This window comes from Erithacus rubecula (assembly GCF_903797595.1).
Source record: "Erithacus rubecula genome assembly, chromosome: 6".
In the NCBI taxonomy this organism is placed as follows: Eukaryota; Metazoa; Chordata; class Aves; order Passeriformes; family Muscicapidae; genus Erithacus; species Erithacus rubecula.
This window is the reverse complement of record NC_136688.1, coordinates 7,399,348-7,416,834: the sequence shown is the minus strand read 5'-3', so window position 1 is coordinate 7,416,834 and position 17,487 is coordinate 7,399,348. Positions and strand designations below refer to the sequence as shown.

Here is a 17,487-nt window from a genome sequence, read left to right as displayed (position 1 = left end):
ACTGGAAGGAGCAGAAGGGAGCCCTGCGCCCCTGACAACACCTGTGGTAATTGATAAAAGATTCCTGCTAATCGTAAAAGTACTGGGGTTTATAAACCAGAATACTTAGTCTGAAATGAAGCATGACACTAAAAAAAAATAACAATTATTGATGACTTCAAGGAAACCATGCTATAAAAGGCAGCTGCAAACCAAAGTCCAGCATGGAGTGGGCAGTGACCCCCATGAATCCTCAGCGCGCTGCTTGCTCTTATATAAAACAAAGCAATCTAAATTCCGCTGAACATCGTCACTTTCGTTCCTCGTTCACAACAAGCCGAACAGGTGCGGGGCTGTCCCATCCCGCTATCCCACCCCATTCCCAAGGCGCTCCCCGAGGCTCCCCCGCCACCCCGCGCTCCCCTCAGGCTCCCGCCGGCGCCTGCGCGCGCCTGCGCCGAGCGGCGCCATGGCGGCCTGGACGTGCTGCCGGGTGGCCGCCGTGTCCTGCCTGGTGCTCTGCGTGTCGCTGCTGCTGCCCCGCGCCTTCCTGCCCCGGGCCGGCGGCAGGCAGGAGCCCGGCGGCAGGCAGGAGCCCGGCGGCAGGCAGGAGCCCGGCGCCGCGCCGCCCGAGGGTAAGAGGCCGCTCCGAGCCCCCTTGTTCCCCCGCGGGGAGCCCGGGCCGTGCGGGCTCCGTGAGGGGCCGGGGCTGCGGGGAGCTCGGTATGCAAACGTAGCTAATTCCCTTCGCTGTCTGTCCCCTGCGCTCGTCCCTTAGCGACTGTGGAGTGCCGGAGGAGTCATTCCTGGTTACCGCTGTGCTCTACTTACTGCCTTTTAAAAAAGAGCTCAAAACCTTCAATGTATCGTTTTATTTACGTGCGGGGTATTAAAGCTTCCCTGAAAGTGACATATCCATTCCACTTTTTTCGTTTGTTTTTTTCATTGCCCTGCATCCCTTCATTATTTTGTGTACGGAGTGCTTTTTGCTGTCGCATACGAAATAAAAATTCATTTGAGTCGTTTTCATTGTTCAGTTTCCTACGCCAGCGTTTTAAGCTGTTTTCATGCACCAGCCTTTCATAATGCCGTTTTATTCTAAAATGCTTGTTTTGGGCTCAGGTCCTGTCCATTCAGCCTCCCATGCTGCATGGCCTTTCTTTGAGTTCTCAAGGGTTCATACAAGCACCTCCCATCCTTTTTATGCCCATTGTCTTTTACTGTAGAGATTTTTTTCCCCCCAAGGCTCTTCACAAGAGTAGCTGGAATCATAACCCCTAATCTTGGCAGAGAGGGAGTTTTACCCAGGGCCAGCCAGAGGTGAGGCTGGTGGAAGCAGAGAATTTAACAAGTTCTTCAGGATTCTGTCCCACAGGGACTCATGTTCAGTGACTGTGTCTTGTGCATCCTTCCAACAGCCTGGTTCTTCCATGTCTGCACTCTTCAGTGGCATGGATTGCATTTAGTATTTCATTTCAGGGTTTTCTAAGGACCTTCAGGCTGAAACAGTGTTATGTTGAAGCCAGATTTAGGATTTCCATGCCACAACAGCCCTTGCATGGTTACCGTGTGTATTTTTTGGTCTTTAAGAACTTGAAAACAGTTTTGTCAGCACTGTAGATCTGCAGGTGTGTGGCTCCATTGCAGGATCTCCTCACACTGGAACCCATGAAGGCCCAGCAGGCAGCACAGGTGAGGACTGGAGTCACCTGCCTGGAGCAGGGATGGGAGCAGGTGTTCTGGGAGGTGGCACCTGGCTCCCCTTTGACTTCTGCCCCTGCTCAGCTCCCAGCTGACCCCACAGTGGTACCAGGTGATGGAATCTGACACACCATTTTCCCAGAGCAGTGGAGACTTAAGCAGTTGTCAGCTAATGTTGTACTCCTTCCTGTGTCTGCAGGTTGATCTGACAGAAAAAATAGCTCTAAAAACCCCCACAAAAAAACTTGTCCTCCAATTATTTTCAGTGCCCTCCAATTATTTTCAATGCCATCTGTCAAATGAATGATGTTCATACCCATTGTAGCACAGCTGGCTCTGAGCAGTGCTGTGATAGGGTGGGTTAAGCACAGCTACAATTAACTGCTTAAAATAGGTAACATGAATACTCTTTCCATCCTCAGTATTGTAAATGCTTCCTGTTATTCCTGCAGAGATCACAGGACAGCACAGGTCTGTGTGTGCCTAATGCAGCACAGACACCCTGCATTTCTCCCCTGTTGCACCCCAGAACCTGCCTTTGGATGTAATAACTCACCTCAGCTGGTCACCTTTAAATCAGAGTTTATAGTCCAGATTTTCAACTTGATGGCAAGGATTTCATTACACCTGCTCTGTAGACCAAATTGTATTTCACCTGAAGTTATTTTTTTATTGGAAGAATAAATCTTGATTGAACTGCTCAATTCATATCTCTGTCATTAGTTGTCCTCTTCAGTGCACTAATAACTGCAGTTACCTGGCAGGAGTTTCAGGGGCTTGAGGTAATCATGTCATTCTTGAAGTTAATAAAGTGCTTGTGGTAGTCTTGGGGGCAAAATGTCTGTGAATAAAACATGCTTAAAGTTTAGTACCATTTGTTAGAACTCAATGTTACCAGAAGGCTTTTTATCAAAACAGGCTTTAGGCATAGGAATGGAACATTCTCTAATAAAGGTATTTTCAGAGGTCACTTTTAGGAAAATGGTGAGCATTGAACTATAGAAGTTAATATTATCTTCCAAACAGGAATGTTACTCTTTTTCACAGTAATAATTTCATGTATATGACAAGGCTTGCTTAAAGAACTTACTGTGTTGGTATCACATTCCTAGTTGACTTCATAGACAGGCCTTAGAATGTTAATCTTTTGTTAAAGAGGAGCAAAAAGGATCTACTAGCAGTTTTAAATGTACTTTTTAAGTCTAGTATTCATAAATATATGCCATGCATCTTGTAAACCTATTTTTCAAGCTGGTAGTTTGAGATAAACCTTACCACTCCATTACAGCAGCAGGCTCTGCTTTCTTATATACAATCAAATGACGTCAGCTTCACAAAAACAAAAACAACAAAAACAAAAAAGCAACAGTTCAGGTCTTAATTGCTCGACTTAAATTTGTGCAATGCACACATCAGTTTCCTGCTGGTGTCCTGAAGAAAGTGATGTGGCAGGAAGATATATTACTAGACTAAGAGTTGCTGACTAGTACAGTAACATAAGTCTAAATAACTAGACATAGTTGAGTTTGGCTCAGTAGCAATTCCTAAAAGCCATTAAGTAAAACCCATAACAGCTGTCATGGGAAAATGATGTTTGACTGGTCTGAGTATCTTATCATCATCTGGTTGTTTGTTGTATTCATGTTGTAAATACATTTTTTAAGATTTGCTTCTTTTCAGTTGAGTGTTAATATTGTTACAAGATTAAAAACCCCACAGTCATTCTCATGTGAAAATGCCATTAAAGACTTAATCTACATTCAGAAACTACAGCCTTTAAAACAACACAAATATTCACTGGGGCATAATTTCAGTTTTGGACTTCAAGCTATTGAAGGGACTTGGTTAAACAAATCATGCTCTGCTTGACTGTAGCTGGTTTGCAAAGCTGATTTGAAGCATTAAAACTGACAGAATTATTTAATGTGTAGCATAAAACCTCGGTAAAAAGATCGCAAAGCCGGGTAGGGTGTGGTTGGTGGGAGTTACACACACAGCAGTCAGTCTGCATGGAGGCAGCCCTCGGGCTGTCCCAGGGGAGTTGAAAATACTTCAAAACCAGAGCAGCACTTGGGCACCCTTCAAAGCTAACGGGAATTAGGGCTCTCCCCACAGCATTCCCACAGCTGGGAAATGTCCTGTTGAAGTGCACCCCATCCTCATTGGCAGCTGGGAAGGGCAGCAAACAAGGACCCAGCACATGCCCTTCTGTGCTCACCAAGCTCACTTGATTCTCTGGATGGACAGTATGTTATTGTCTCCGTGGAATCTGGTTCAAATCACAGTGGCACACAAATTGTTACATTTTCCATTTATATACTGTGCATTTAAGAGCTTTGTGCATATATTGCTTTCAAGTTGCCTGCACCCTCAATTTCCTGTGTAATTTGCATGGGTTCTTCGTAGTAAAAAACTATGGAAGGTAGTATTTGTTTATTAAGGAAATAATTATGGAAGTGCTAAATCAACAGGGTAGATTTAGAAACAGCAGCCATGGCATTCCCCTTTAAAATTATCTTGATATTTAAATGTGTGTCTGTCCTCTTGACCTGTTTATATTTAAGTGAATTGAATCTTTTAAAGCACAAACAAGGCCATGTGGATGATTTAGAAAACTATTCACTTTAAATACAGTTTCACCTTTGTCCATTATTTTCTGCTTTCTTAATATCTCTTTTTTTAATCAACAATATTTACATAAGTATAAAATGTTTTAATAATGTTTATCTACCCTGCTGTTCCATCCTCACCTTAGTGATGCTGCTCTCTGCATGACATCACACTCGTTTCCACAGTGACCTACTGCTACAGGGCATTGCTGCTGGAGCAGGGGGACTTTCTTGTAAATAAGATGCTATGCTTTCCATCACAGACTTTGAATAATTCACTAAAATTTAAGTGCATGATAACAGCTTCCTCGAAATTAAGCTAATCTGAGAGTGGGTTTAGTCAGTAGTAGTGTACCCTGGCAGTTGCACTGAAGAACTCATGGAATGTGTGCTATCATCTACAAGAAAAATGTGTTTTTAATAGTGGAACTTCATGAATTATTGATACCACTTCCTAGTAAGTGTTTACTGCAATTTTCTGTGCTCAGGAATTTAGCTGCCTATGATGGTGTTTCCTAGCAAGACCAAATGTTAATTAAATTTTTCTCTTGTGTCTCATAAAAGTATTTGCAGCTGCGTACTCGCAGAAGTAAAGTTGGCTATTTACAGTGCTGCTCCAAACCTGCTTTTCATTTTCTTTTCTGCAAGCACAGGCAGCCTGTCCCAGCACCAGGCAGCAGCATCCAGGCCATGTGTGCCAGGGAGGGAGAGTTTTCCAGCTGGCATCAGGGATCTGATTGCTCAGCCTGGCAATCTCCATCTCTGGTGCTTCCATCCAGCACTGCCACCACCAATTTCCATGGCAGAGTAGCTGAGTAACTCAGCCCAGCACCAGTGGGTGGAAGGGAGTGCAGGTGCATGTCCAAGCTGGGTATGGAGATGGAAAGCAGGATGTCAACTACACAGAGGAGTAAAACAGTGAATTTCACAGCAAAATTGTTGAATGGATGGCAGCAAGAAAATAGAATAATGCATGAGCTTAAATTTATTGAGGTTCTTGCGCCCTTTAGTTGCATGAAATCATTTGCAGCACCATTTCAGGCTCTCTGCAGTCTTACTCTAGCATCTGTACATCCATTTATGCTTGCTCTCCTTTCTTGTGTTAAATTAGCTCTGCCTAGAAAGGTTAGAAACCTCTAAATTTTTTTGCTTCTAAAATGCCAAAGATATTATGTCTCAGGCTATATTCAATCTCCTTTCTCACACTGTTTTACCTTAGACCTTTTTAAGGAGAATAGCTTGAGGTAACACCACTTTTCTTAATCTTTCATCACTTGCTTGGTAAAATCAGGTAAAATACTATTTCTTACAGCAATAACCAAAAATCTATGCTGGGCAAACACTGCAGTCGTTTGTCAGGGTGTTAGGTGGATAATGGTTTGGACATTAATACATTTATACACTGAATGCCTTTGGGTGATATTGAAAGATCAGGCTCAAAGTGGAAAACTGATATGTTGATTGAGGATCTTGAGGAGGGAAACAAGTAGGAATCTGGCATTTCAAGCTGCTGGAGATGCTGGTCTATTGGGTATTTGGACAAGAACATACCTATTAAAATCCATGTTTTGTTAATTGCCCTGTGCCAGCTCTTTCTTTGCTTAAAATCAAGAGATTTTAATTGTGTGATTCTACTCCTAATTGTGTAGGAGTAAAACTGCTAGGAGTGAAATTGCTAGTAGATGGCTTCAAGTCAAACCAAATTCCTAGCACTGCAGATCACAAGAGACTGAGGACTCAATTCACAAACTTAGTCCAACAAGTTACTTATTCAGCAATGTGGTGAGTTTTCAAGGAGAGAAAATAGATCACTTATGCTACATGTAAAAGGGTGGAAAGTAACAGAAGGGAGATGATCACTGTGTGTTCTTTTGCAGGGAAGCTCGGTCGCTTTCCACCCAGGATGCATTCCCACTCCACTCCTGATGGCAGAGCTGTCCCTCATTTCCCAAGGTCTCACCTTACTGAAGCAGTTGCCAAAGCCAAGGCAGGTGGAGGTGGTGGTGGAGGCACTGGTGGAAGAGGTCTTGTGGGACAGATTATCCCTATATATGGATTTGGCATCTTCTTATATATTCTGTACATTTTATTTAAGGTAAGATCAACATAAATTGAAAAGTCAGGGAAATAACTCAAAAAATTTAGGATAGAAAATTTATACTCTCATCTCCTTACCTTATTCAATTTCAGCTGTGCTCAAAAAGATGCTTATGCTGGACCTTTGCCTGGTGATCAAAAGATTGGAGTATCCTGTGGGTTTTGCTGTTGCAAAGACTGTAGCTAAGAATGCAGGGAAAGATTTCTCTGATCCTGCATTGGCTTCTGACCTCTTACAATTTTTTAAGGATTTTTTCTTCTCCCTGGAAAATGTGCATGTCTAGAATAATGTTAGATTAATTTTAAATAAACACATAGTATTCTTTTCCCTGTTGTATGTGGCTACACCTTATATGTACTGTATGTGTCACATGCTATTTGCTCCAAGAGTCCGAATTTTCAGCTGGCAAAATCTTCCAGGCATCTTTCATGGTTTTGCTGCTGGGTGTGCTTTTCCATGGCTGCCTTCTGGCATATTTCAGTTTTCTGTATTTTTTTTCCATTGCCTCTGGAGGGTTTATCTATTACTATTGTTGTAACTCATGGAAGGGCCATGAGTTACATGTTCATGTCATGCCATGTTCTTGTCCTCATCAGCTGGCTTCCAAGGGAAGAACTACTCCTGCAGAAAGGAAATGCCCCACTGCTACACCTGGGAACATGAAGAGGAAAATCAGTGAGTTGTATCTGAGTTTGGCTCTGAGGTGTATCTGTGTAGCTGTTGACTCTGTAATGGTCCAACAGGGTTCATCAAGTTCTGGGTGCACTTTAAAGCTGATGTTCCCTCTCACCCCCCTCCAAAAAAGCCCCCAAACCAAGCCAGAATATTCTATGTTGGAATGAGCAAGAGTTAAAAAGAATTACTGCACTGTCACTTTCTAAGCTCATTCAGCCCATAATGCTGTGATAACAGTCTGATCCCAAGCCCCTCTGGAAGGAATGGCTTTTCAAGAGGTTTGCTGCATTAACTGCATGGATTTGCTGAAAAGCTGTGTCACTAATGATTAAAAGTGGATAATAGGATGTCCAGCTATTATTGTATAATCCCTAATGGTCTAGTAAGAACATAGATACCATGAAAGCTAGTTTAATTTTTTTGAATTGGTGTATTCTTAGCCATCATCAGGCACTTCCCTAATTTGTCCCTTTTTTTGCAATGCAGAGTTTTCATGCATGCAATAAAGACAAGAAATAATATTCTGAAATGTTAATTTGATTTTACCTAAACATTGGTGAGATAGATTCAAGTATTTGTAGGCACTTATTAGATACATTAATAAGCTTACTATTGAGGATTGGAAGAGTAGTTACCATTACAGCATTTAAATGTGTTGTGTTTAGCTGGCTAAACTGTAATAGGAAAGAAAAGTACTTAGGGCTTTATAGAAAGTGGTAGCAGGAAGGTAATTCTCTTAACATAACTGTAATTTTCTTGGCATTAATGCACATATTAGGAATACCTAATGTACTCAGTGCACTCAGATTGTGTCTCAAATGCACTCATACTGCATTGTGCCTGGCAATTTTGGGCAATATATTAGCAATGGTAATTGCATTTTTTTTCTCTGATTATTGGTGAGAGAAAGTAACTTTACAGTAAGTTTGCCATCATTATATCCCAAAGAACTACTAGTGAAAATTATTCTGCCTTTTCCTAGAGCTCTTTATTTATATTCTTAAAGCATTCGTGGCAAACTGTAGCAGAGCAGGGGTCAGGTCACTGGATTAGGAACCTGAAACTGAGTCACCACTTACATAGTGACTTGAAGGAAGTAACTTCCTTTCTCTTTGCCAATTCCCCTTCCTTTTTTTTTTTTAAAGTCTCAGACATGCAAAATAATTACATCAGTGTTGCATGAAGTAATGACAATCCGTGCAGAATAGGGATCTTTGTAAAAGCAGGATGTTTGTTGATGAATTTCTCCATTCCTACTATGTTGAAGTTCCCTTGTGCCTTTGTGCTGCTTAAATGGGTGTAATATTGGTATTTTTCTGTACCTTCTTAGACCAGAAAAAGTAGGTAAAACTCTCTAAGCTGAAAGTTTCAGTTTCATCACAGCCAGTTTGGTTTGCTACAGCATTTGCTACCTGTGATAATTGGACGGGGATACATTTTCAAGGCTCCTACTGACAGATCTTGGGATTTATTTTTTTGTTTTGTTTTGTTTTACAGCTGACTATGAGCTCACTCAGCTCCAGGAAAGACTGAGAGAGACAGAAGAAGCAATGGAAAAATTAATCAACAGAGTAGGACCTGTGTATGACAGGTGTGTTTCAAATTAGAGTATTTTAAGGAGAGGTTCTACTCTGAATAGAAATTTAACTTTCTTGCATTATCTATATTAAAACAGCATTTTTATTGCTACTTCAAATTACAGAAGTTTGATTTTACAAGTCTTGTTCTGCAGTTTTTCTCCTTTCAGTATCTATATATAACATAAATAACTTTTTCCAACTTCATTTTCCTTAACCAGAAAGGCAATTATCCCTATCTTCCCCCTTTGTAGTGTGTCATTTGGAAGAAAATGACAGATACATGTAAACAGAAGATTAACCATCTACATTTAAAGTACATAAAACAAAATAATATCCTGAATTATTCTTTTCCAGTTCTATGGATTATTTTCCTAAATTGAAATGCTGTTGTAATCTATGTAAATTCCTGTTAGGATAACCATAAAATCTTTCTTTAAGGCAGAATTGTATAATAATCTGATTACATAACTTAGTTCCACCCTAAATTCATGCATATGCTTCTAAATATAGAAGACAAAGAATTGTAAAATCAGCATTCAGGATTTTATTATGTTTATTAATGTTTCCTACAAATCTGATATCACCAGTCTGTGTTACAAAGAAACACTGGAAACAAGTGTGTGTTTTTCATAAGGAGTAAAAGGAACAGATCAATAGGACAGTGCATAACTGCAGTGTGAAAACTGAAATAACCATAAATATGGAGGGGAGGTTTGCAAAAAATGAGAGCTGTTCTGGTTGTAAACCATGTTAACTTTGTCTGGATCAGCCAAGGCCTGTTTTAACCCATCCTGTAGGAATTCTGTGCTGAACATGCACATTTTGTTCCTTTGTGCCTCAAACCACTTCTCTTTGAGTGCAGTTTTGCCCCCTTAGTGCCTTGCCCTGTACAGTCTCAGACACAGAGGGTGCCCAACTTGCCCATATTCAGTCAGGGAGAGCCCCTGAAGTGCCCTGGTTTTGTTAGTGGAACAGAAGGATCTGCTTTGGCTGCTGCTCATCTCTGTTCTGGAGAGCTGACACAATGCTCTACATGTACCTCTAAGCTGACAGAAATGGGGCTGCCCAGATATCGTGCTGATTCTCAGGATGGAATTTTTTTTTTTTTTTTTTTTTTTTGCTGAGAAAATCGGTTTAGGGTCTGATCCAGTATTTGTTCTGCTCTGTGTTATTGGCCCAAAGCCTCTATTTAGTAGAACTTCCCTTCTTTGTTCAACCAGACTATTTATATAGATGGGTCTGAAGGTCTTAGGGGAAATGAGAATCTGAATGTAATGAAGAATTTTGTATGTTGGCTCTTTGAAGGGGGGGGAAGGCACTTCTTGATGGAGCAAATTGGAGCTGTTTTCAAACACTTTGAAGCTTTCTTAATCTACTCATTAATTTCACTAATACTGGATAAATCTATTAAAATAAAACCTGTGGTTAGAAAGTGTAGTTAGAGTACTGAGCTAGGCTCATTCAATCTGGATATTGGTAGATGTAAATAAAAATGAAAGAGGAAGAGAGTGAAAATCGAGCTTTATTTATTGATCTGCAGTTAAAACTTAAGAAACCCTTACACAGAAAAGTTAGAGACAGAAATAACTGCTATCAAGTTTCAACTCATGCTGAAAGACCTCAGGTGAGACCAAGACACCAGGTATGGAACAGCAACAGCCAGCCTATGTTGTAGAAAGCATCAACCAGAAACTTGGATTTGCCTTTATTTTTTCTAATAAAGTTTGAAGACTAACCTCTAAACCAATTGAGGACACCTCCTTCCCAACCAGCATACCAGTTGGAATTGCTATACTGTTAAGTAGAGAAACAAGCTTCCAGAAATGCAAAACTATCAAAAAGTACAGGTACAGGTGCTTTTAATAAGGCCTAGCATGTTGTAGGAAGAATGAGAAGCAAGGTAAAGACAGCAAGAGGAAGAAAGAACTGCCTGGCCAAATCCTCAACAGTGTAACCAAAAATTTCTATTTCTGGTAGTTAGGTAAGAGATAGAAATAATGCAGATCACCTACCTACCTGTTTTTAAACTCCTGCTTACCAGGCTGTCAAGTGGAAAAACTTCCTTTTTTTTGATAAACTGAACAAAGGTGATAGGGAAGAGTCAGAGACTCTGTGGGGTGTAATTTTCTGGGATGTAGCTGCATTTTGATAGTGATTACTTTAAGATCACAAGGCTAAAAAAATAGCAGTTAACATGTCTGAGATGCTATTTTAGATTATTTAGATTATTTTCCCTGCAGTCATGATGGCTCTTTAGGAAATGCTCTAATCTCAGAGTAAGAATAAGAAACCTTTATTTTACCTGTTAGTGAGCTCTATAGGACTTGACAAAGTGTAAATATTGCCATTATGAACAATAATACTTGTGCTGGAGCTACAAATACAGAGAGCAAAAACAATGACCTTTTCTTGCACTGTAAACCTTCTGCATCTGTTATCCTCTTAGTGTTCCTAAGTGCATTATATCCTGGTAAATCTCCCATGTGCAGGCAGCCAGATGTCTTACACACTGCCAGCAACCTACAGTAAGTCTTCCCAGAGGCCTTAAATGAAGTCAAAATAGCACATGGGCTTTAGTTTCTCCCTCTCTTCAGGGAAATTTGCCTTTTAAGCAAGGTATTTGGAGAAGGAATACTCTGAAATACAGAGCCCTTGTGTTGCAATAGGACAGGAGTGTTTTCTAATGAGGGTATCCCACATTAGGAATTTTCCTGTATGAAATGCCACAGTGATGCAGCTGCATTAATTGATCCTGTTATCTGAGCTAGCTTATCTGCCCAATGTGCTAAAGAGATAGGCCCCTCTGTCTTCAGCCAAGTGATACATATTCAAATTGGGTATATTCTATCTGTAAAAGGAGGATTAGTTCAGCAATTCTGTCACAGCTTTGGTCAAAGGCTGATGAAACCATTCCCTTTTGTGGGCCTCAATTCACATCTCAGATTCCACATCTGCATCAGCCAGGCTTTTGGGAAGATGCTGCCTCACACCTTCAGTTGTTTGTGGAACAGATTGCCACCACAGCTTGGGGGAAATCACTGCAGCCTATGTATAGTGTTGGAATATCAACTTTTCAAACTGTGGGGCAAGGTGCTCCTTGGTGGAAATGCACCACAGTGATGTTTTGCCTTGTGATCTCAGTGAAGCAGTTTTATCTAGTTAGGTGCTAATCAAACCAGCTCCTGAGCTAAGTTCAGTTACAGACACCTGTGCTTGCAGCTGTGCACAAAATCCAGCCCAGGATCACCATTTCCACCTCCATCACACCAATGCTAATCTTACTTTAAACCAGTGTGACTTTGCTGTCCTTAGTGGAGTAGCTATCATGTCACCATCATTTCCATTTAGGCAAAGTGGCACTAAATACCTCTTGGAGTGCTGCCCCAGTCCCAGCAGCTGGTAAGAGGAAAACCTGAAGATGGTCATTGCAAGTTTATTAGAAATCTGATAACTAAAATGAGGTTTTAAAACTAGTAGCAGCTAATGTCTTTCTCATTCTGGCCTACTGAGTTAGCAGACTGCAGAGCACCCCCCTCCAAATGCTACCTTTTTGTCCATGAAAGTTTTAGAAGCCTTTTTTCTTTGCAGAGAAAATAACTTGTAATGACTACATGATCTTATCTGTTGGAAGGATTTTTGTTACAGCAGTAGTTGTATTAATCAGTAATAATTACTAGATCCAGCAGTGTAGAACCAGACAAAAGTTTGCTTTCAATCTGATTAAAATCTCAGTCCTCTCTCTCTAATTCTAAAGGGCAAGTTGCAGTTAAATAATTCTTAAGTAATTCTTAATTAATTCTTTCTATTCTTAAATTTTCCTTCCTGTTTTTTCCTCCTACCTCCCCACCAGGCTGCATTGCTGACATTAATGACAGGATGATCTGTCCAACTTGCAAATTTAATGGTCATAATGAGAGATTTAAGTCTTGAGGCTAATGACTGTGAGAAATTTTGGTCAGCCTCAAAAGCTACACATGTAGCACAGATTCAGTATTTCATTTCCTTATAATGCTTCATACAGGCCCAGCTGAAGTGGAAAGCACATGCAGATGTTGAGGGGGGCTCACACCCCTCAGTAGGTTTCTCCACACTGGGCTGCTGGCATGGACCAAACAGCTGGGTTCAAACTTTTCACAGCTTGTAGTAACAGTGGACTAAATTTTGGTGTCTAATATTTTCTAGCAGGACTCAAAATGTTACAACAGACCAGGAAAAAATGTTACTTCAGCAACTCCGTGAAATCACTAGAGTTATGAAAGAAGGAAAATTCATAGATGACATCTCTCCTGAGAAGGAAGCTGAGGAAGCTCCTTACATGGCAGATTGGGAAGGTAAGTGAGAGCCTTTCTTACCATTACCCTACAAGAAAAATTGGATAAAGATTACTCACAGTGGCAGATCCTTTCAAAGTTTTGGTTAACTATATCCTTCCTTTTCCAGAAGCCAGTGTTCATAATTTTGCAAGAGATTGCTTGGCGGGTTTTTTTTCCCCAGCCATGACAGAAAAAAATAGATTTTGAGGTATCTAACATTTCTTTTAGTGTAAACACTGCACTATCTGCTGCCCAAAGTGGCATATGAATATTCACATATGCTCCATCTGCTGCTGGGGCTTGGCTGCTCTGGGTTTATATCTTTCCCTTTCTGTGCTGGGCTGGATTTCAGGACAATCATAAAACCCTTGGAAATCAGAATCAGTAGTTTTAGATAACTTACAGATTTTACTTTTGATTAGTCACTGTTTGTTAGCTCCAGTGTGGTGAAAGTAAACTCCAGGAAGTATTTTAAAAACTATTTAATGCCCTTTCCATTCCTTGGTGTTTACCTGCTACATAAATTTGTTATCAAGATATCTTAGTTGATCTGCTCTGTAACATAATTTTAAATGCAGACCTAATTTCTTCCTTTTTAAAATGCTTTCAAAAATGATCCAAAACATAAAGTATAAAGAGTAGCCTTGAGCTCTGTTCATAAAATCAAGTTTGTGATGTTTTTTCTAAAATAAAATGCACAAAGTCATTGATGTATCTGTTTTTCCAACTTTCTTAGTAATATTGTTATAGCAAGTGTTCAAACCATGCAGGAAAAAAAGGTTTAAAGATCTAAGATTCACCATTTTTACCTGTTAGTCCCCATAGCTTCCAGCAAAGCCCAGCTTTCACTCCTGAAAGTCAGGGTTGATATCCTGGCTAAAACTAAGTGATTTTTTTCATCATCTCCCAAGAAGACACGCTTTGCACATTCTTGCCATGGATTTAATACTGGCATTAAAGAGCTGACACTTGCACTGGCAGTAGAAAAAACAACTGTCCTGGCCAACTCGGCATCCACTATTGAGGTCAGGACTTCTTTGCAATGCTGTTAATACTCCAGGCTGCATATCCCTTTATTCCTAAGGTTATCCAGAAGAGACCTATCCTGTCTACGATAATTCCGATTGCTTCAAGCGCAAACAGGACACAATCCTTGTCGATTACCCCGACCTGAGCCAGCCCTCTCCAGAGGAGCTGGCAGAAAGAATGGAGGGCATAGAAGATGAGGAGTATCCTTATGATGAAACCCTGCTAAGTGATCTCACCACAGGAATGGGTGGTCAGGATTTAATGCAGAAGAAGGATGATGTAACTCCCAGCAGGGAGGAGGAGAATGACCTTCCTCCCAGCCAGAGCACTGGGGAGTGCTGCTGCTGCTGTGATGATGATCCTGCTGTCATAGCAGAGAATGCTGGATTCCACTCTGAGAGCTGCAGTGAAGTAGAAGAGACAAGCCAAGAGGACCTGTCTGTGGAGTCAGAAAATGAAAATGCAGCACTGGAAAAGCAAAAAGTCAGTGATTCAGAGGAGACAGGCACTCTGAGAAAGCGCTACACCAAAGTACTTGATTGATAGGACACCAGTGGATGCTGTCTGGATGGTAAAGGTAGAGGCCATAAACTCTCCTCCATGTGGGTTTTCTTCCCAGGGAGGACTTCTCTGTGTTCATCTCCTTGTACCTATTGCATTCTTGTGGTGCCAGTCACATCATCTGTCTGAACTGGAAGCCAGTGCCCTCCTTTGTGCACTCATCATGGTTACCATGATGCTGCCAACAGTGCTTTGTCCTTGATTTTTGAAGCCTTGTATTTTGGAGCCAATATCTGTGACTCTTTCCTTTTCAATTCTGAAGGAGCCATCCTTGGTTTTGCCCTTTGTCATCCCAGAGTTAACCAAATGTTTCTTCTGACTTTTTCAGAAACATCTGTGTGCTACCAGTTAGGAGAGTTAATCAAATCCGTACATATATAAATATATACAAATCCTTTTATATATTTACTGGGATGCTGAAGGACAAAATATGCCTTCTTTGTCTTAGCTCAGTGTTAACTGGTCAGCAGAGCTGATCATAGTCACACACACGACTCTCTCAACTCTGTCATTGCTGTCTATGCTTGAGAATTTGCTGTCACTACAATCCACAAAGCTCCTGTGCTACCCCACAGCCCCTTTCCCCATTATTCCATGTTGTTGGAATGGTAGTCTAATGCATGTTGTGTAACCTGTGTGAGCAAGACTGAAGCTCTGTGAATTGTGCTCTAACTTTGCCTTAGCCCTGATGAAATTCCCAGATGATTACAGGAAGTGGACCACAATGTGTGACAGCACTAAAAATATCCCTAGAGATCAAAACCAAAAAGCAGTGATAAGGTCTGTCTGTAAAGGAGAAAACAGCATGAGGGGGACCCTCAGACTGAAGGTAGCTGGTAGGCTTTTCCTTCTTCCTGGAAACCTTTTTGTGCTTTTGGAGTGTTGTTGCCAGGGTGATGTTGAGGCAGCCCCAGGAATGGGATGAGGAGGGTTGGAGCCAAGGGCTCCTGAGGGGAGGTGGCAGGCGGTGCCATGCCCGAGGGACAGCCTTCCTTGCACAAGCAGCATGGCAGGTGGGACAGGCAAAGGGTCCCTCAGCCCCATGAGCCTCCTGCTGCTCCCAAATCTGGGCACGTTTCAGGCCACCATAGCCGGTGTGCTGGGCACGCCCTCGGCCCGTCACAGTGGCTGTTTGTGATGCCACCAGTGCCCCGTGCCGTGGCAGCAGAGCCTCGATGAATGTGTGGAGGGAAGCGGAGCCAGCAGCGCGGCCATGGCAGCCCGCCTGCGTCAGGGACGGCAGCAGCGCCCCTTGCAGTGATGGCCGAGGAGGAGGGCATGTGCCAGGAGGGGGCTGTGGAAGAGGAGGAGCAGAACCAGCCCTCTGCCCCGAGCGCCATGGCCCTGAGCTCGCTGGTGCTGGCCATGCAGGGGCTGGCTCTGTGCCCGGCGGGGAGCAGCAGCGAGCGGGGCGCCCGCCGGCCCCGGCGTGGGGCAGCGCAGGGACGCGGCCAGCGGCGGCCAGCGGCGCAGCCACGGGGCCAGGGCCTGAGGAACGGCCGCCGGCGCTGCAGGAGGAGGAGGAGATGGGGCAGCAGGAGGAGGAACAGCAGCCCCTGCACCGGGAGAGCCATTGCCAGCGCCCGGGGGACCGCCTCCAGCGCCTGCCTCCGGGAATTCTGGCGGATCAAAATCCGCACCTGCCTGCCTGAAAAATAACAACACCAGCATCAAAATGCTGTCTCCCTCCTTGTTTGGTATTTCAGCAACAGCACCCGTGCTCCTGTGACCCCTTAAGTAGGAGGTGATTTTTAGAAACTTTCCAGTTCCATGCCCACATCCTGCTTTGCTAGTGCCACCTTACATCCTGGGGTTTTTTAGGCTATAACATCAACATTTGAGACTAGATTTTTTAAACAAAGTTATTGTAAGGCATGGAGTCCTTTTTTTGCTAGGGAATATTATGGAGTCCCAGCCTCCACATGGGGCCCATCCTACTGGCTCACCCATTCCATCTCCTGCCATCAACAATCATTTGTGTTGTATGAGCCCTTCCTTCTCATCCCCTGCCCCACCCTTCCTGGAGCTCCTCTGTTCTGAGCCACAGGGAAAGGACATGAATGGACTTGGCTTTCACCATGCTACTGCACTGAGGTGACAGGAGTTACCCCCAGGAGGGCCACTGAGGTTCCTGGGCTCTGGAGGTGGGGTTGCTTCAGTCTGAGGACAGCAACAATCCCTGATGGATGAGTGAAGTCAGCCTTGCATAAAGGATTTTAGCAGACCAAGCCAAGAATGTAGACAGCTGTTTCTTTGGAGAAGCAGTGGATGGCAGTACAGCCAGGAAGAAGTGCTGGCCTTCACATGGAGGTCCCTTCTAGAGCTGCTTCATGGGAAATTCTTTTCAACGTTGGGGAATAAATTTTAAAAGACCAAACCAATAAACCAAAAAAACAACAGCAAAAATTCTTTCTTCCTCTCTTTTTTGGGATTTGGTGACTGCCTGTGGGTTCCTCTGTCCCCTCAGTCTGTGCCAGCTCCAGCCAGATGCTGGGTGCCAGTCCAGGTGGGGTGCCAGCCCCAGAACTGCTCACAGCTGGCCCTCAGTGCTGGGATGGGCTGTGGGGGTGCCCATGGCAATGCCACCCCAATGCCACGGCTGGGACAGCCCCTGGGAAGGGCCTGTGCCCCCCAGAGTCACCACCAGCCCTGTTCCATGCCAGCCCCCAGAGTATCTGTCCCTGAACTCTGGGCCTGGCCCACCAACTGCCCTCACCACCACAACTGCAGGTGCAATTGTTCCAGACTTACCAATGATCCATGGAGTCTGGGAATCCACCAGGTAAACACCACCACAGGAAGGTGGATTTGTGTCCATCAGGAGCTCCTTGTGATGGCCATCATTCCCCAGATGGCAGTTGCCCAAGCATTATTTGTTCCTAGAATAATTAGGCTGTACCAAACCTTTCTCCCAGGTTTGCAAAACCTCAGCCAAGGGGGTC

The 17,487-nt window shown here is 43.0% G+C and overlaps 1 protein-coding gene across 3 annotated transcripts; it reads left to right on the top strand.

Annotated features, from left to right (window-relative positions):
• Positions 1-430: 430 nt before the first annotated feature.
• Positions 431-16,951, top strand: RIC3 (RIC3 acetylcholine receptor chaperone; the record flags this gene model as incomplete). Of its 3 annotated transcripts, XM_079308075.1 has the most annotated exons (7): positions 431-549; positions 586-614; positions 6,167-6,384; positions 6,984-7,062; positions 8,560-8,653; positions 12,825-12,973; positions 14,040-16,951. In XM_079308075.1, the coding sequence occupies 7 exons, from the start codon at positions 449-451 to the stop codon at positions 14,525-14,527; spliced, it is 1,158 nt and encodes a 385-aa protein (XP_079164201.1). In that variant the 3' UTR covers positions 14,528-16,951. The 3 variants fall into 3 exon arrangements, with proteins under 3 accessions (XP_079164201.1, XP_079164200.1, XP_079164199.1); XM_079308074.1 differs by having other exon boundaries at positions 449-614; positions 12,828-12,973; XM_079308073.1 differs by having other exon boundaries at positions 449-614.
• Positions 16,952-17,487: the final 536 nt, after the last annotated feature.